The sequence below is a fragment of the Andrographis paniculata genome, unplaced genomic scaffold (genome assembly GCF_009805555.1).
Source record: "Andrographis paniculata isolate CXL003 unplaced genomic scaffold, ASM980555v1 Contig70END, whole genome shotgun sequence".
Taxonomy (NCBI): Eukaryota; Viridiplantae; Streptophyta; class Magnoliopsida; order Lamiales; family Acanthaceae; genus Andrographis; species Andrographis paniculata.
The window spans coordinates 1081535-1100144 of NW_026137607.1; the positions used below are offsets into that span (position 1 = coordinate 1081535).

Consider the following 18610-nt stretch of genomic DNA (forward strand, 5'->3'; position numbering starts at 1 on the left):
TACATCATCAAATGCCTCAGTACATGAAAAATATACCTGCAGAATATAACTATGAACCTTCACAACTTCATCATATACCTGCGTGAGAGGGCTACATACCACTTACTACTGCAAATAAGTCGATGGATCCAACCGGTTACATCCTAGAGACACAAAAAACAATTACAATATAGCTATTGAATATGTACCTACTGTCTTAATATATACTCCTGGAAGCCAAAAAGATGTACAATGAAAAAAAGGTTCGCTAAGCTATTTGTTGCTTGCAACTTCTTCTATTATGTCCAAGACGCCCACAACGACCACATTTCCGTGCATTCTTTACCTGCTGGGACTCGAACCTTCGCTTCTTTGGCCGGCCTGGTTGGACAGACGACGGCGGAGGGTGAATTTGGTCCGCCTGAATTTCAACAATCACGTCCATATCATGCGTCGGTACGGGATTTATTGGCTCCTGGTACGTTTTTCTGTAAGATTCAATGCTATAGTAAAGATCGCAAAAATCATAAATTGACATACTGCATTTTTCAATGCAAGCGCAGGCATGCTTGCAGGGCAATCGGAACATTTGCCATTCTCGACAAGAGCATTTGCGCGCCTCCAAATCGACTGCGTATCTTTCATTACAATCTGTTACCTCGAATACAGTTCTAGAGGATGAACTGCACTGTAGCCGTCGAGACGCCATGTACGATAGTGCCAACTTGCTCTCCTGTTTTGGACAGAGCCTTCCGTGCATTATCTCCGACTTTTCGCGGCGTTCATTCATCATTACCATCACTTGCCTTCTAATGGTATCCAACATCCCAACGAATGGCATTTGACCTCGCGGATCTCACCCAACTATTCCATGACTCAGCAATGTTATTATTTATTATTCCCCAACGAGTGCCTCTGAATAGTGAATTTGCCCAACATTCTGGGTGTGATTGGGTAATGAAGTCCCTGGCCAATGGCATTGATTCGACCACAGAACTAATGTGGTTTTCGAAATCTCTCCTCAACGGAGCATAGGCGGCCTTATTGAAGACAGCGGTCCATCGTTTCTTATTATGCATTGGGTATCTCCGCATAACCTAAAAAAAAGACATTTTATGGCTGATCATAACCAGTGATGTTCATTACAGATTAATATTGACGTACATATACCTGGGTACGGAAGTTGTCCACTAAGTGTCGGAGACAGTACGCATGATGTGCTCCGGGAAAGACGCACGAGATTGACTTTAGTAAACCCGAGTGCCGATCCGAGAAGAATGTGTACTGTTTCCAATCCGTACGTCCCTCACATTCTAAAACAGATCGCAGCTTCCAGCAAAACCACTCCCAATTTTCATCATTTTCCGTAGACACAGCTGCAAGTCAACAAATAAGAACACAAATAACTACAAAGGTTTCCAACGTATAAGGGTACATACGTGCCTAAAGAGAGCATGGAAAACAGCATACACGAACAGCTATACCCAGCATTCTAACAAAATGACAACTGTAGCTAATATCAAATTACGTACCAGAAAATGCTAAAGTAAACATCCCATCATCCCCATCCACTGCAATTGCACTTAGCAGACACCCTTTGTGTTTGTTTTTTATATGTGTCCCATCAAGAAAGAGTAGGGGCCTGCAACCCCTCAAAAAACCCAGCCGGCATGCACCTAAACAAACAAAAAGGCGTTGGAAACGTTTGGTTGCCTGCTCAACTTCGCAGTCTATAATACTTCCCGGATTTGACTCCCGAAGTGCATGACAGTACCACGGAAGTTGTGAGAAACTGTCTCTACCTCCACCATTAATTGCCCTTATCGCATTCTCTTTGCCACGCCATGCTTTATGATATTTCACGTCAATCCCATAATCTGTTTGGATATGCTCCCGGATGTCGGATGCCTTATACGCTGGCATAGAACGTATCTTATCTTTGTAGACCTCAGAAATCCAGTTCGCATCGGCTGCTGGATGATCTCTTGATTGCAATAGACTCATAGTACATGTGTGATGTAAATTGCACTTACGAATGCTGAATGATGCATCACGAGCATGGAAGGATGCATAAATACGCCAACCACAGCCTTTGTCGATGCACACCGCAATAATTTTGCTCGAATCATTCTTTTGGTACCTAAAGTGTTTCTGAGTGGCAATAGAATAATTCTTCAGTAACTTTCTAAACTCCTGCGGTCCCTTGAATGTCTGCCCTTCCCCGACAATGCATCTCTGCATTGCAATTAGACTAGTACTTTCGTCGGGAATAAAGATACCATCGGCGCAATCTTCGTTCAATCCAGAACATTCGGCCTCACCCCTACATTACAAATACAATAATAAGAATGAAAATTATATCAGATGTAAGTAGTTCTAATTTTATATGGTAATAGATATTTTCAGAGTAAAGGGAAAAACATGGGTACCCATCTTACTCGACCGAGTATGTCCACGGTGTCTATGGTTACCTACCGTGTCATCCAGGGTATTTAAAAGAACAACTGCATATATTCACCGCAGCAGGCTACGTGATGCAGTAAATGCCATGGGCTACAGAAATTTCAACGCATCGATCATGGTACACCTACCTAAACCGGATTGCTAGAGGATATTGATAGTGGCGTGTGAAGAAGGAGTGAAAATCGTTAAATACCTTCAAGACGTTATATCCCCACTACATATCTTTACAATCTCTTCAGTGGTTCGTTCTGCACCGCGCTACTACAAAATCGCGGAGGTGGATACTTACTACCTACAAACAACATCGCAACAATATACCACGGTATTGTTGTATGCCAATATCATGAAAGAATTATTACTAACGTAGCCTATAAACAATATGTTTTTAGATGTGTTGAACATGACATTATAAGCGCTTACAGACTGCATTCTTACATACTGCATTATAAGTGCTTACAGACTGCATTCTTTCATAGGGAACAATTGTGACTGCATTCTATAACAAAGTTTAATAAAGACTACTTAATTACAAATGATGAGTAACGTACCTGCGTCCAACCGTGCTTCGGAGAGGCACGCTCTGGTGCTCGCTTCTGCACCGTGCAATCATATCCACAAACATTACCTTTAACAAGATATGCATTCTCCACATATTTGCGACATCATCGTCACACAATAACGTCACGTAGCTTTTCTGAATAGGTGCAATATATTGGAGTTTTACCGCCTCAATACTCACTTTATTCCATCTTTTCGATATATTCCGGTAAAGATCCTCCAGCGTGGTGCCCTCTTCTAAACGAATTACATGATGCTCACCTTCGTAGGAACATATAATTAATAATTTCAGACTACTTTGCTCCATGTCCATCGGAACCTAGCGATCCAACCGATGAACGTATGAACTATATTAGGTCGTATGGGCGATTAGATAATCTTACACAAAATACACTAAAATCATATGTTCTTACGGAATTCTAGTAATGTCTTGATCCTCAATAGCAACAAATTACCCATTTCACAAAATAAATATTACCCTTAAACCCTAAATAGCAACAAAATTTATTATCAAAATCACCCAAAATAATACCCAAACATTTTCTTCCAGATAATAATTTTCCAACTAAGATATCGATACAAAAACACACCTGGTACATCTAATTTCGCCGGAGAACAAGAAAGACGGGCCAGGGAACCGGTGACAGCCTTCGGTAGTTCTTCGACCGAATCAATCGACACAAAAACACACTTGGTACATCTAATTTCACCGGAGACCAAGAAATACGGGTCACGGAACCGGTGACAGCCTTCGGTAGTTCTTCGACCGAATCAACCGACTGCCGACGACAGGGAACCGGAACAGGATTCGGAGAGTGCCCTAGGAAATTTTTCAATCGAACCAGACAAGAAGCTTACCTGTGCGGGATGTGGCTTTCGAGCTCACGGAAGAGGACAACGGCTTCACAAGAATTTTTTGCGCGAAAAGAAACAGAATGAAGAGAAATACGATTAGGGAGGAAGAAGAAGGAAGAAGGAAAAAGGGGGGAGTGCAGAGCAAGTTTTTATCTTTAGGGACTGAATCCCAAATGATAAATGGACAGAGGGATTTTTGCCCAATTGTCCGTTATTTTTATGTCTGAATTGACAAATTTATCATTTATGATAATGTTGAGATTGAAAGTGATAAATAAATGAAGGGTAAAAAAGTAAAATTTGTATTTAAAAAAAAATAAAATAATAGTTATTGGACGTCCCAAATAGAAAAATAAGACATTAGTTTGTGGACGGAGTATTAAAAATATAAGTGCAGAAAACAATCAATGCTCGCGGGACGGAGAGAGTATATTTGTTGTAATATATATACACACTCCATTATATAGACATGAATGGCTGATCCAGCAGTGTAACGGCCTGTTTGTCACTTTCTCATAATTTCCCAAATGCTCTCAAATAGTTAAGCTGAAGCGAAACGGGTTTTCTGAAAATAATAATAATAATAATAATAAATAATAATAATAATATTTATATTATTATATGATTATTATAAATAAAACAATTAGTCGTCACGTTGTATGCAATCCAAAGTTTTTGTCTGTATCGCACACACCGTCTTCTTTTTGTTTTTTATTCGACGCGATCTCCGCCATTTTCAGCGGGAGTCTTCACTCCTCCTTCCCCCATTTGAATGACTGACGCTGCCCTGCTGCTTGCTGCACATTCTGCTCTTCTCTCCTTTCACCGGGTACAGGTACAGGTACAGCTACTAATACTATACACCGCTGCCGCAACTGTTTCCTGCTCCTGCATTATTCCTGTTTTTTCTGCAGTTGTTGATGAAGCATTTGATGCTCGTGAATGTTTGGGAAATTTTTAATTGCGGTTGTGTTTAGGGATATGAGATTTCTGGAAGTTGAAGCGGTTAGGTTTTGTGATTTATTTTTGTGATTTTTGTGCGAGGAAGTTGGAGGAGTTCCGAACCATTAGGGATTTGGTGTTGAATCAGAGGATTTAGGTTGATTGTGATGGCGCAGCAATGCTCAAATCATACATTCAGTACAGAGGATTCGAATTCGAATTTTTTCCAGTCCTCACTGGCGTCGGCGAATTCGATTCCGACGAGCATTGCAGTGGATGTTGTACCAGACGCTTCACAGAGATCCGCAGTTCCTTTCCACGGCAACAACGATCTTCCACGACATCGCCGTTCTAGCAGCGATGTACCTTTGGGATTTTCCGCCATGATGCAGTCTTCGCCGCAGCTGGTGCCAATAAGCAGCCCTAGAAGTTCGATCAGAGCAGTTGCAACCGCAAGCTCGGCGAAAAATCTGGGAAATGGCAAGGCAATCTGTGCAGTCAGGGTAAAAACAGAGGGAGATGCTGCAGACGACATGCTTGATTCATTCATGAATATGGACGCTTTCAATAACGACAAACATGCCGCCATTGCCGGCAACTCTAAGACAGAGCTTAGAGCTGATAGGAGCGCTGCCGAGCAGTTTCACCACAGCAGAAGCCTTTCAATGGACAGCAGCATTGGACATTTTCAGTTTGGTGGCTCCTCCACAACGCCGCTGACTTCCTTCTCCGATCAAGCCGCGGGACATTATTCGCTCACCGAAAATTTGGCTAAGATCAGCTTGGGGGAATTCAACGAATTTGAGCTGAAAAAGATCATGTCAGATGAGAGACTAGCAGAGATTGTCACATCAGACCCGAAACGAGTAAAGAGGTATGAAGGTGTTATCGAATATCTTCGTAATTCTAACCGTAGTTAAGATTAAACTATTGTTTAAATGTGGTTGTAGGATATTGGCGAATCGACAGTCAGCTGCTCGATCCAAGGAACGGAAGCTACGATACATATCCGAGTTGGAATACAAGGTGAGGACTCTGCAGACCGAGGCCACCACATTGTCGACCAAGATTACTATTCTGCAGGTGAGCTGCCATTGAAGGCTTCTCGCAAAGCTTTGTCGATGCATTTATGTTTGTAACAATATTAGTAATCTAATGATTGAACTTGTGTTGCCTCGTCAGAAAGACAATGCCGATTTAGCCAACGAAAACAACGAGTTGCAGCTGCGCATTCGCGCGATGCAGCAGCAGGCGCAACTCCGGGATGGTATAATTTGGATCCTATCGATGTAATTTTCTTGTTCGATTTTGATACATTGTAATGGATCGTGTTAATTTCTTCCATTTTCGACGCAGCAGCTCTCCATGACACATTGACGGCGGAAGTCGAGCATCTGAAGCATGTGAATATGGAGTACAGAGAAGACGACGGGGCGAGACCTAATGGCATTCACATATAACAACAACAACAAATATCGGATCGAAAATGTCGAAAATATACAATCTTTGGCTATGTCCAACCACGGTGAGGCATGAATTAAACCCACTGATTTTCTTGATCTACAGCTGATCAATCTGGTAATGCAAATTCATCTCCATTAGTGAAGCTTGGATAGGATGTGTTCATTTGATTATTGTGTATTCATGCTAGAAAAATAATTCTGCTATTGTAGTTTTTCATGTGTAATAATAATGGTGGTGTTGGACTTAATTCAATTGTTGACTTTATTGTTACCAAAGTTGAAATTAATTCGATGGTGTTTATGTTCAGGAATTATATATGAACTGTAAACTGCTGTAAAAATATAAGCTTTGACAGGGACATCCAACGACTTTGCACAAATCTCGAGGCGATCGGACGGCAGATAGGAGGGGCTTTCACTTTCATTCCCTCACAGCCTGTCCATATGTCGCGTGCCCACCCTCCATGCCATTACCTAACACACTTGGCAGTGGCAAACAACACTAGGGGTTTGTTTTTTAACAGCTGTTAAATGTTAAATTTCATTGACAGTGAAATAGAAAAGGAGGAGCAGAAGATTGGTGCCAGACAGCGACACGCAACAGAGGTGAAAAATTAAAAATCTGCAGAGGAAGAAAGAAAACAACAAAAAAGAGTGCCCCTTTTTGGGTTTCCCCTTTCCACAGAGGGGAAAAGGAAAGGAATTATGATTCCTTCAAAGGCTTTCTCAACAACAAAGATATAATTTCATCCTTTTCTCTTTGATTTAGGGTTCTCTCGAGCTGCCTCTGCCTCTGCAATTCTTACCCACGGTAAGGTTTCTCACTCATTTCTTGAGCTCTGGGAAATCATATTCTCTTTGATTTAGGGATTCTTGTATTATATACGTTGTTCTTGGTATGTGGGTTTTCATTTGTCTTTCTGTCTGAAGTGAAGAATCATTTGCTTTTGTGAGATTATTATATGTTTTTTGGAATTCTGTGCTGAGCTGAAATTGGGACTTATCGGAATCAAGACTGGTACCTTTTTTTTATTATTATTTTTTATTTTTTATGGATGATGCAGTCTATGTTGTAACTGATTCTTGTCTGAATGTTTTCATTTTGGTAGCATCTGTGAGTGAGAGCTGTTGAAGTTGTTGAGAACAGCAACGGTTGTTTTGAAGGAGATGTTTTAAAGCATTGTGTGGAAACTTATGTAATTAGTCAATGCATGTGTTAATTAAGGTGGAATGTTGGAGTGTTTTGTGCTAATGAAAGCAAGTTTTTGTTGCTTGGTATCTTACCTTCACAAATGGCATCTATTGTGTGTAATAACTTGGGTTGAGCTACTTTTATGCCTATGAAGTTGTCCTTAGATGTCGAAAATTTGAAGAATTACGGTAAATTGAGTTACTTTTATGCCTATGGAGTTGTCCTTGGATGTCTAACATTTGAAAATTTATGGAAATTGAATTACTTTTATGCCTATGGAGTTGTCCTTAGATGTCGAACATTCGAAAATTTTCGGTAAATTGAGTTACTTTTATGCCTATGGAGTTGTCCTTGGATGTCTAACATTAAAAAATTTATGGAAATTGAGTTACTTTTATGCCTATGGAGTTGTCCTTAGATGTCGAACATTCGAAAATTTACGGTAAATTGAGTTACTTTTATGCCTATGGAGTTGTCCTTGGATGTCTAACATTCGAAAATTTATGGAAATTGAGTTACTTTTATGCCGATGGAGTCGTCCTTAAATGTCGAACATTCGAAAAATTACGGCAAATTGAGTTACTTTTATGCCTATGGAGTCCTTGGAAGTCTAACATTTGAAGAATTACGGTAAATTGAGTTACTTTTATGCCTATGGAGTTGTCCTTGGATGTCTAACATTCGAAAAATTACGGTAAATTGAGTTATTTTGATGCCTATGGAGTTGTCCTTAGATGTCGAACATTTGAAGAATTACGGTAAATTGAGTTACTTTTATGCCTATGGAGTCCTTAGATGTCTGACATTCAAAAAATTACGATACTTTTATGATTATTATGTAGGAATGTCTTCTGGAAAATGAGTGTAGATGACTTTGATTGTATGTTTGCAAGTAGCCGGCGCACAATCGATATTGAATTTACATGTCCTTACAATTGATATTGAATTTACATGTCATTACAATGCCTGTGGTGAAAAACTCGGCGTCTAGTAACTTTTTCACTATTTCTACCACTGGGTGAACTTTTTGTTTTGAAATGAATGCTGCTAGATGGACGAAAATGGTCACCGGGAAAACGGACGCCATAAGCCGCATCAGGGACAGGTAAGTTATATAGCTCATTGGCACCTTTTCCTACAGGCGATTTACACCGTAATAGCTGAGAGTTGTTTTTGTGTATGTATCTGTGTGTCCTAATCAATATTTTCATGGTTATTTTTTATTACAGTGGTTGATGCAGCATCAGCCATCAATGAAGCAAATAATGTCGATTATGGCCGAAAGAGACGCAGCGATCCAGGAACGGAACTTAGCCATTTCCGAGAAGAAAACCGCCCTAGCCGAGAGGGACGTAGCCATTTTACAACGGGATTCCGCCGTAGCAGAACGAAACAACGCAATAATCGAACGAGACAATGCCATAGCCGCTCTCCAATTCCGAGAAAACGCCCTCAACGGTGGCAGCGCTTCTCCTTGTCCGCCAAGCTGCCAAATCCCGACCGGCGTGAAACACGTTCATCATCATCCCCAGCACCACGGGCACCACCAATTGCTCGCCGCCGAAACTCCCGATAGTATGCAAATGACCGACGTCGTCCCGGGGTCGCCCGTCCAGCCTGAACCGGGCAAATCCCGACGCGTGAAACGTCCGAAAAACGAGACACCTAGTAAGAGGACGTCAAAATCTTCAAAAAGAATCAAACAGGAAACGGAGGACCTCAACAAAACTATGTATAGATCGCCCGAAACGGGCGATGTCCTAAACCGGCAGCTTGGCGGAGCAAAACCCGACTGGAAAGATCAAGACTTGGGCCTGAATCAGGTGACGTTCGACGACTCGACGATGCCGGTTCCCGTCTGCTCGTGCACGGGGGTACTCAGGCCGTGCTACAAGTGGGGCAACGGTGGCTGGCAGTCGTCGTGCTGTACGACGAATTTGTCAATGTATCCGCTCCCGGCAGTGCCCAACAAGCGCCATGCCCGAGTTGGCGGCCGGAAAATGAGCGGCAGCGCTTTCAACAAGCTGCTTAGCCGCCTTGCTGCGGAGGGCCACGATTTGTCGAATCCCGTCGACCTTAAAGAGCACTGGGCGAAGCACGGGACTAATCGATATATTACGATCAAATAATAACCGGGTAAGCGAGTACGACGGAACCGGAATTTGGAAACTAAGAACTCTGGGCTTGCTTGTTCGTCGGCGCCGCCGTCGATGTCGGCTCCGGCTACTCAGGTAATAACAATGTGATGGTGTAAATGTTGTAAGTTAGGCAATGTTGACGACGAAAAAATGGGAGCTGGCTGATGTTATGGTTTAAGGTTTAAGATTTATGTCCCAATCTAAGGATTCAAGTGGCAAATGTACCTGTGGTTCGGTTTGTTTGGTTGTTTTTGGGGAACATACTTTGTAGTTTTAAAAAATTATATCAAATTTCTTTTAATTTTAAAATTGCATAAAATTTCAATTTCATGTGGTTTAGTAAATTTTTTGTCAGACTGTTGGAGATTGAGTTGCTAATGTAACTTATAAAAAATTGCAGATCCGAATTTAACTTCTAAATTGCAATAATATAATAACAAATTTATAAATTTATCTTTTACTTCAAATTTAATTAGTCTTTGACATTTTTTTTTTAATAACATGCCAACCTGCTGCCCCTATTTATTTGACAGTGTAATAAATATAAATTACACTAGGTGAATCTGTGTGGCATCAAGGTCATTCTAATTTTTTTTTGAGATTTCGAGTAAAAATAAATTGTAGGTCCTATAAATATATTTTTAAAATAATATCACCAACGTTGATGATGATCGAGGGAGGTAAAAAGAGAGAATAAGACGGATGTGGTACGGCATGGCATGACATGTAGAGAGGTGTAGATGACTATTAAATTCGAGGTGGAGTGTGGATAGTTAGGAAGAAAATATTAAAAAATATATGATTAGAGTTTAAAATTTAATTTTAAAATTAAAATTTAATTAAATAATTATAAAAAAAACTAAAATTTATTAATAATAATAATAATATTTTAATATTTTAAAATATAAGTCTTTTTGAGTTATGAACCTTGAGCTGCTTACCCTGCTCCCGCTTAAAGTCACCTGTGTGTTGCATGCAAGATGATCTCATAGTCTCGAATCCATCGTACCATCTCTTATGTTCTTGCTTCACGGATCAAATATTGTTTTTCAGCACCATGCTGAACCCCTCTAAAATTGTGTTGCACTAATTTATATTATTTAATTATATTTTAAATATAATTAAGATATTGATATTTTAATTAATCAGCATAAGTGTTGAAAAAAGATTTAGCACATGATCTGTGTGCCCTTCTTCTTGCTTCTTGTTCATGACTTCCTTTCTTCTTCTTCTTCTTATTTTTCTTTTTCTTTTTTAAGCAAAATTATTACTCTCTATATAATATGATGATGATTATTATTATTTTTGTCTGTTACTATTTACTTTAGTTAAAATTTTCAATGGGAAGCTTCATCTATCTCTTAGTGTGCTATGCAAAATAGGTATAAGACATAAGCATTTAATTGATGGGAAGAAAGAAAAAGAAAAATAGGAGGAAGAAAATGGTGGAACAATGTTGATAGCTATTGTATTTTGCACTATATTTTTTTTGTTTATAATATTTTTATTAGTAATATTATTACTCTATATTTTATTATTATTATTATTATTATTATTATTATTTGTTAACTATTTTAGATGAAATTTTCAATGGGAAGGCGACTGTAGCAACGAATAAGGAATGATAAAGAAAGAAAAAAGAAAAGAAAATGGTGGAATGTTGTCGGCAAATATTTTATTTTGTTGTATATCTTTTTTGGATTTTTTTTGTTTATTTATTAAGAAAATTATTACTATACTTATTAAAATTTGTTATGAAATTTTTAGTTTAGTTTAGTTATGAAATTTTTAGAGCATTAAAATAAGTTTAGTTAAGAATTTTTTTTTTTGATTCTCTTCCAAATCTTCCCATCATTTGCTCTAACTTCTTCATGCTTGCCGATAAGTTTAGTTTGGCTTCTATACATCAAACGGAATGAGTATTTTTTTTTATATTACTGATATTATTTTTCATATCTTACATCCAAAAATTTTTAAATTAAAATACTAAACAAACAAATGATAATGTAAATATATATATATATATATTGTGTTTCAGTGTTGGGTGTCGTGGAACGAGGGGGAAGAAGAGAGGAGAGGAAGAAGTGAGATTAGAGTGGCTCCGGGTCAAGCTGACCAATCAAATCAGCATCACATGAAGGTAATCAACATATATTATATTAACTCTGTTCCTTAACAATCTATCCATTTTTCCGTGCAAAAAACAAATGGATATATAGATATGGGACAGAGGGAGTATATTATTATACCATATTTATGATATAACATAAGTTATATTATAATTTAATATATGATATCTTATAATACAATATAGATTGTTTATGTAAAAGTATATATTGTATATCTTTATGTCATATGTTGATTTAATTGGATCAACATCTGATCCGCGCCCGATTAGAGAGTGAGCAAAAGTGTTGAGCTCACTTATTCTCCGTTGGATTTGTTTCGATCTAAACTTTGTGCTTAGTTTGTTCTTATTGCGCCTTTGTGTGTTCATCCTCCTTCATGGGTGTTCTTGGGGTTTGGGTGCATGGCTTTGGTGTCGATAGCAACTATCGACCTTGGTGGTCTTGCCTTATCGGACAATTTGGAATCGATTGGCGCGACAGTAAACTGCAAACTGAACTTAATTATCGTTTCTTTACATATATTTTATAGCATAATTTTCTAATTCTATTTTATTATTCTTATTATGTTAATTTACTTATCAAGTCATTTTATTGATGAAGATTATTTAATTGTAGACAACCCATCGATCCTATTGAAATCCAAACAATTTTTCTTTTTTTTTTTTTTAATTTTTTTAAATTTCACGGTTTTTTTCCATAATATTGCTAGTATGCATCAAAGCCCATAACAAACAACAAAATATAGATCTTATAAAAATACAATTAAATATATTTTCAAAGTAATATCAATGATGAATATAATAATGAATTCTATATAAATAAAAATGTTAGAAAAATTGGTTAATTATATAATCGATGAAATTTAATTTTACATTAAATTCATAATTTACATAACTAATTATTCGATGAGTTCAAATGCACGTGGGTTGTATGGTGGTTATTGATAGTGTGGTTAGGCATATTAATGCTGGTGAATCACATACGCGACTCGCCCGGACCAAATAATGACACAAGTACACGAACATGAGTTTTGTCTCCAGCTCAAAGGTCTTGATCGTGGTCGTGGGTTGGATTTGAGTTTGGTGAATGCTAGACTTGACGAAGTTTATTATATTCTGAAGCTAAATCGAAATAACAAAATATTTTGTTGAAACCCGATAAAATATATTTTTGTGTAACAAAAATATAACTAAAAAATTATAATTACATGCATATATAGTAAATGATTATTTGAAATTTAAAAATTCAAATAATATATTTTTGACCGGAATTAAGTTTGGTGTTTATGATCGGACATTACGAAATTTAATTGTCATCGATTACGGCAGTTTCAGCTCGGACATTAATTGTCCGGCATGCTAAAGGTGCCTATAAAAGGCCCTCACCATTTCATTTCTAGACGCACCAACCAGGCGAGAATTCTTTTCTCTCCATCCATCTCTTCCTCTATGAGTTTTCGAAAATATTTTCAGCAAGTTTTCGGTCAATATTTCAGTAACTTGCACTTATGTTCAAGCCTCCCGACATAGCTCAAATTCACTTTATTTTAATTCACCAGAGCTCCGAAATATTAAGGTGTCATCTAATCAGAGACGAACGTCGTTTTATCTTTGGGAACATTGCGCCACGAACCGAAGGCGCTACCGAGGCGTGTTCATTTTTACGGAGAGATGTTCTACCTCACTCAACGTGATTATCGGATTTGTTTCGATAAAATATTTTGATTATCGAATTTATCTTGATAAACTGGAGAGAGGCTCTACATTGATTCGACATGATTATCAAATTTATTTCGATAAATTATTGTTATTATCAAATTTGTTTTGATCAATTATTTTAATATTAAATTTTATTTTTCAATAATTATTTGATATTCTCATGATATCATAATTTTTTTAACAAAGAAATATTTTAATTATATATCCAATAAACAAGCATACATACAAATTGTATCATTAATCGAAAATAAATAATATTTTTACTATTATAAACAGATAATTCAATAAGAATAAGAACAACAATATGGGTCCTCTTAGGCAGAGACAATTGTAGAAAAAATAAATAGTAAAGAAGGTAAAATTTAATTGTAATTATGCATGCAGTAATTTTAAAACTTAAATAATAATAATTGCATTAAATCTAAAAATATGGGTCGTCTAACCCAAAAATGTTGAAAAATTGCTCAAATTGCTCTTCCCATTAGCCAACCCTGGTTTATGTTAGAGGAAATAAATTGTTAAAATTGAGATGGGATAATCCAAATTAATATTCGAACAAACAATGATCTAAATCGGAGTTTCGAGCTTTATGTTACACGCGATCTCTTTGAAACAAATTCGATCCCGCCATTGATTGCTTCCCATGTAGATTGACCGGAATGTCAGATTCTGCAAACCAAATTAAAAAGTACTCCCTCCGTCCCAGAAAATATGAGACTATTACTATAGATACGAGAATTTAGGTAAAATATAATTAGTAAGTAATTAAGAAGTGTATTAGTAAAAATAATTATTATTTAGTAAAAATAATTATAGATTTAAAATTAAGATAAATAAATAGTTTAATTAAAATTAAGAAAATTATAAAATTTAAAATTTAAAATGCGATTAAAGTTCATAATTATATTTCCAAAAATAGAAAAAACAAGTCATGTAGGATACACGAAAATAAAAAATAGGGACAAATTATGTGGGACAGGAGCAGAAGTTTTAGAGACATTTTGCAGAAAAATGATGTATTAAAAAAAATTATCATACCCAAACCCCAAATCTTGACATTTAATACAGTAAATCCAAACTCATATTAGGTTAGGCCCAATCCAATCCATGTCCAAATTTTCTATTTATTAATATTGGGTTTATCATTTCAGATTTTGTAATAAATTAAAAAATAATAATATTTTATTAGTTAGTGAAAGTGCGTAAGAAAATTAGACATATTTATCATTTGATTTTATGTAAAAAGTAAATGGATGTGTAATAGTATATTTGTAATTTAAATAAAAATTAAGGATATTTTATTATTAATGTATTTCTTTTTTGAAAAATGAAAAAATACTTTAAAATGACATAAACGAAAATGGTAAAAAATTTACTTTAAAATAAGACGGAAGAACTATACAGTAAGTGAGGATGAACAAGGTCTTTTTACCTTCTTATTCTTTCTCTTTTACTAATATATCCAACAATTTATATCTACGACCATATATATATACATGTATATATATATTTACATCAGCATTTGTTTGTTTAATATTTTAATTTAAAAATTTTTGGGCGTGAGATATGAAAAATAATATCAGTAATATAAAAAAATACTCATTCCGTCTGATGTATATTGCAACAATTTTTTTTTAGTTGTCTCATATATTATGCAATATTTCAAAATAGAAAATATTTAACTATATACACTACAATTTATCATATTATATTACTCAAATAAAAAAATAAATACCATATAATTCTCTTGTCAAATCACCTAATTTTCAAATTATATTTTCTTCTCCTACCCTGCAATATTTTTTACTTGGTCATCTTATATATCCCGAAATATTTTCAAATAAAAAATAATTAATAAATTTTATCTCATTATACTATTCAAATAAAAAAATAAATATACAATATTCTTTTTAATCATATTACCTAACTTTCAATTTATTCTACCCACTTAAATTTTCGTAGTGGAATCAAAATATTGCTTTTTATACGAGACGAAGAGAGTATTATTTAATGCTGTCTATCTAAATTTTCGTAGTAAAAAGCAAATATTATAAAATATATGAAATGAAAAAATAATATTTGTATTAAATTATTGACAGAAACAGACAGGTTAGTACACAAAATTAGGGAAGTATTTCGGATCATTTTTGTATCAATCCATTCCACCAAATTAAATCACTATCCTTATAATAATTCTCCAATTATCTAAATATTAATTAACCAAATATAGGGAAAAAAAAAAATCTCTATAAACAAATCAACACAAATAATTGTCCTTTAACGACACGTGTGCATATTCTTTAAATGATTGAGGACTGAATTTGCAATAATGAGAATCCGTGTGGTCAAATTTTGATGTTCGTAAAATTATAGTCACCAAAAATGCATTATTGAAGAAATGTGGGGCCATAATAAAATACTTGGGTATTTAGAGAGTACTGTTGGGCATTTTTTAATGCAATCCGAAGGTTATTTTTGTTTCATTTCATTTTTCACGCGCTTTCGCTGTGCTTTTTTTCATTACAACGTAATCATCGCCGTTTCCAGCGGGAGTCGAGTTTCCCTTTTGAACACCGATTGTTTCTAGAATAAGTAGGGAGGGAAGGATTCGACCGTTTTGGGCGTCAGGTAAGCATTCTCGATGGTTGTGGTGAAAGATAAGAACTCAATTGATTTGATAGCGATTCGGAGTTTTTGTTTATGTTGTTTTTCGTTAAGTTTCAATTACTCTGTTTCTTCGATGCTTCAGCTTCGAGTTTGATGGACTGCATTTGATTCTCGATCAGTTTAGAAATCGTAGGTCGATTTTGAGGAATTTCAGATTAATTAGGGTTTTGTTTTTTTGATTAAGCTGTAGCTATGGTGCGATTGTGAGTTTGGTAGGGTTTTTGCCGACGGTAGGAGGCGGTTTTAATTTTAATTTTTTTTATAATTATTATTTTATTTTTATTATATTTGGTAACTATAAGGGGAAGCATAAGCATACATTGCGTTGAGACTCTTGAGGATTCAGTGAAGTGAAGGGTTTGGATTTGGGGTTTGGTGATCGATAGGTGCGACGAAATCAATGGCTCAGATTAATCCAAAGCAGAGTTTGAATGAAGCAATCAACGGTGGTGGTTCACATTCGAGGTCTCTATCTCAGCCCACCTTCTTCGGCAGCCATGGATTGCCCCCATTGAGCCCCCATACCCTGTCCGACCAATTGTTGTCTCTGTCGAAATCCAATCCCAATTCGAAGAGCTTGTCAATGGAGGAAATGGATGTTACTTTTCGAGGTTGTAGTAACGGCCTTCCGCCGCGCCGCGGCCATCGACGAACTAACAGCGACGTAGCCTTAGGATTCTCTGCAATGATTCAGTCTCCATCTCAGTTGTTAATGTCGGGACAAGGATTTTACACGCCTGAGGTAAAGCCGGAGGGCGAGGTTGTCGATGAATTGCTCGATTCACTAATTAATGTCAATGCGATGAACGTTTGCGACGGTAAGGATAAGGACAGCGTCAGCAGTGGTTCAAAAATGAGCTGCGGCGACGGAGGCAGCAATTCCGACTCGGAGACTGCGTCGAGGAACTGCGCGAGTGCGAATTCTCGGGAGGGTGTTAAAAGGGCTGCTGACGGGGATATTACGCCGCCGCCGCCGCTGTTTCGTCATTCCCGGAGCCTTTCGATGGACAGCGGGATTGGGAAATTGCTTTTCGAGCCGAACGGGCCGAGCAATTTGTTGAATGAAAACTCGGGTATGATCCAGTCGGACGGGTTTAGCGACGCTGAGATGAAGAAAATCATGATGGATGAGAGGCTTGCGGTTATCGCCATGTCGGACCCGAAACGAGTGAAGAGGTATACATACGATGTTGATGATGTCTTTGTTATTACGTTGTTACCGTCCGGAGCTTAATTGAGCCTTGTTTGGGGAATTGTTATCGGTTTTCAGGATATTGGCGAATCGGCAATCGGCTGCGAGGTCTAAGGAGCGGAAGCTGCGATATATATCGGAATTAGAACATAAAGTGCAGACTCTACAATCGGAAGCCACCAATTTGTCAGCGCAAATCACAACTATACAGGTGCTTAATCGAGGATGATCGATTCTTTAATTTTTTAATTTTTCCAAATTTTGTGTATGTTACTTTGTAGTAATCGAATTTTGGGTATTTTCTTCAGAACAAGCGCACCGATTTGGTTCATGAGAACAAGGAGCTAAAACTACGCTTTCACGCTATGGAGCAGCAATCGCGTCTCCAAGATGGTACTTTTCGATTTCTATTAAGGGTGTGTTTGTTTGAAAGTTTGGATTTTTGGTTGAGATTTGAATAGTAAAAAATTTGAATTGGAATAGTTGTATGATGTGATGTTTTGAATGTAAAATTGATTTATAATATAATATAAAAAATGTAAAATAGGTATCTGAGTTGATTATTTGAAGGAAAAATTTTGCGTGAGTAGTGGAAGTCTTCCCAAATCCTCGAAACAAACACATCCTAACTCTTGATCATTTTTGTAAATTTAAATCGATTGTATGTGGAAATTGTTATGCATCTCATTTGGTGGTTGTTTTTTTAAACTTGCATTGTTCCCTTCTATTCGATCTATTTAATTCAAGAAAATGTTTGTGGTCGCAGCACTGCACGAGACGTTGCTGTCTGAAGTTCAGCGGCTAAAGATTGCTAACATGGAGCTTTTAGAAGACGGTCGAGCATCTATAGCGATGGCGAGGTATGCAAGCATCAAGCATCAAATGATCTCGAATTTGGACGAGAAGCGCCATCCTAATCAGCAGCAGCAGTCGGGGACAACGTCCGAATCATCGGGGACAACCTCTGCAGCTGCGCCTGCCTAGACATAACGAGTATCTATCTATTGGTTTGGTAATGTTCGGACAAGACACTCCAATCCGTCATCATATATAGTCGTCGCTCTTTCGGCCGGTAGAGTATCTATCTATCTATCTATCATTTAAATTGCATTACATATGAGTAAAAAGTTACTACATGGATCATACATTGGATTTGTTCATTAGTAGGTATATAAAGAAAGGGTAAAAAACTACATATAGGTTGAATATAGGTTGAATTTGCAGGAAGAAACTTTCTTTGTGTTTATTATGTTGTGATGTTTGTTTGTTTGTTTAGAACATGAACCATTCTTTTCTTACATGATTTTACCATCA

General features: G+C 36.8%; 4 protein-coding genes and 1 long non-coding RNA gene across 7 annotated transcripts; 3 read left to right on the plus strand and 2 right to left on the minus strand.

Annotated features, from left to right (window-relative positions):
- Positions 1 to 497: 497 nt before the first annotated feature.
- LOC127264499 (uncharacterized) lies at positions 498 to 2091 on the minus strand. The gene is made up of 3 exons (XM_051294059.1): positions 1512 to 2091; positions 1150 to 1355; positions 498 to 1076 (listed from the first exon to the last, which is right to left on the minus strand). Exons 1-3 carry the CDS (start codon positions 1981 to 1983, stop codon positions 789 to 791), a joined length of 966 nt encoding a protein of 321 aa, XP_051150016.1. The 5' UTR covers positions 1984 to 2091; the 3' UTR covers positions 498 to 788.
- Positions 2092 to 2642: 551 nt separating this feature from the next.
- LOC127264523 (uncharacterized) lies at positions 2643 to 4023 on the minus strand. Its single transcript, XR_007841738.1, has 3 exons — positions 3591 to 4023; positions 2991 to 3319; positions 2643 to 2734 (listed from the first exon to the last, which is right to left on the minus strand). It is a non-coding gene; the product is annotated as an uncharacterized LOC127264523 (long non-coding RNA).
- A 622-nt stretch (positions 4024 to 4645) lies between these two features.
- LOC127264511 (bZIP transcription factor 30-like) lies at positions 4646 to 6795 on the plus strand. 2 transcript variants are annotated; one of them, XM_051294077.1, is made up of 4 exons: positions 4646 to 5671; positions 5748 to 5880; positions 5980 to 6064; positions 6154 to 6795. In XM_051294077.1, the coding sequence occupies exons 1-4, from the start codon at positions 4965 to 4967 to the stop codon at positions 6255 to 6257; spliced, it is 1029 nt and encodes a 342-aa protein (XP_051150034.1). In that variant the 5' UTR covers positions 4646 to 4964; the 3' UTR covers positions 6258 to 6795. The 2 variants fall into 2 exon arrangements, with proteins under 2 accessions (XP_051150034.1, XP_051150035.1); XM_051294078.1 differs by having other exon boundaries at positions 6157 to 6795.
- A 121-nt stretch (positions 6796 to 6916) lies between these two features.
- On the plus strand, positions 6917 to 9899 carry LOC127264512 (protein BASIC PENTACYSTEINE6-like). The gene is made up of 3 exons (XM_051294079.1): positions 6917 to 7071; positions 8504 to 8557; positions 8682 to 9899. Exons 2-3 carry the CDS (start codon positions 8504 to 8506, stop codon positions 9579 to 9581), a joined length of 954 nt encoding a protein of 317 aa, XP_051150036.1. The 5' UTR covers positions 6917 to 7071; the 3' UTR covers positions 9582 to 9899.
- Positions 9900 to 15902: 6003 nt separating this feature from the next.
- LOC127264498 (bZIP transcription factor 29-like) lies at positions 15903 to 18610 on the plus strand. 2 transcript variants are annotated; one of them, XM_051294057.1, is made up of 5 exons: positions 15903 to 16065; positions 16407 to 17280; positions 17375 to 17507; positions 17605 to 17689; positions 18063 to 18610. In XM_051294057.1, the coding sequence occupies exons 2-5, from the start codon at positions 16505 to 16507 to the stop codon at positions 18278 to 18280; spliced, it is 1212 nt and encodes a 403-aa protein (XP_051150014.1). In that variant the 5' UTR covers positions 15903 to 16065; positions 16407 to 16504; the 3' UTR covers positions 18281 to 18610. The 2 variants fall into 2 exon arrangements, with proteins under 2 accessions (XP_051150014.1, XP_051150015.1); XM_051294058.1 differs by having other exon boundaries at positions 16491 to 17280.

What these genes read in the sequence shown, in the direction of transcription:
- LOC127264499 (XM_051294059.1), bottom strand. Translation starts at nt 1,983, where the DNA reads ATGAGTCTATTGCAATCAAGAGATCATCCAGCAGCCGATGCGAACTGG. An exon ending in GTTTACTTTAGCATTTTCTG is followed by an intron (nt 1,356 to 1,511) that starts GTACGTAATTTG and finishes GTTGACTTGCAG; the next exon opens with CTGTGTCTACGGAAAATGAT. An exon ending in TGGACAACTTCCGTACCCAG is followed by an intron (nt 1,077 to 1,149) that starts GTATATGTACGT and finishes TCTTTTTTTTAG; the next exon opens with GTTATGCGGAGATACCCAAT.
- LOC127264511 (XM_051294077.1), top strand. Translation starts at nt 4,965, where the DNA reads ATGGCGCAGCAATGCTCAAATCATACATTCAGTACAGAGGATTCGAAT. An exon ending in GACCCGAAACGAGTAAAGAG is followed by an intron (nt 5,672 to 5,747) that starts GTATGAAGGTGT and finishes ATGTGGTTGTAG; the next exon opens with GATATTGGCGAATCGACAGT. An exon ending in CCAAGATTACTATTCTGCAG is followed by an intron (nt 5,881 to 5,979) that starts GTGAGCTGCCAT and finishes TTGCCTCGTCAG; the next exon opens with AAAGACAATGCCGATTTAGC.
- LOC127264512 (XM_051294079.1), top strand. Translation starts at nt 8,504, where the DNA reads ATGGACGAAAATGGTCACCGGGAAAACGGACGCCATAAGCCGCATCAG. An exon ending in ATAAGCCGCATCAGGGACAG is followed by an intron (nt 8,558 to 8,681) that starts GTAAGTTATATA and finishes TTTTTATTACAG; the next exon opens with TGGTTGATGCAGCATCAGCC.
- LOC127264498 (XM_051294057.1), top strand. Translation starts at nt 16,505, where the DNA reads ATGGCTCAGATTAATCCAAAGCAGAGTTTGAATGAAGCAATCAACGGT. An exon ending in GACCCGAAACGAGTGAAGAG is followed by an intron (nt 17,281 to 17,374) that starts GTATACATACGA and finishes ATCGGTTTTCAG; the next exon opens with GATATTGGCGAATCGGCAAT. An exon ending in CGCAAATCACAACTATACAG is followed by an intron (nt 17,508 to 17,604) that starts GTGCTTAATCGA and finishes TATTTTCTTCAG; the next exon opens with AACAAGCGCACCGATTTGGT.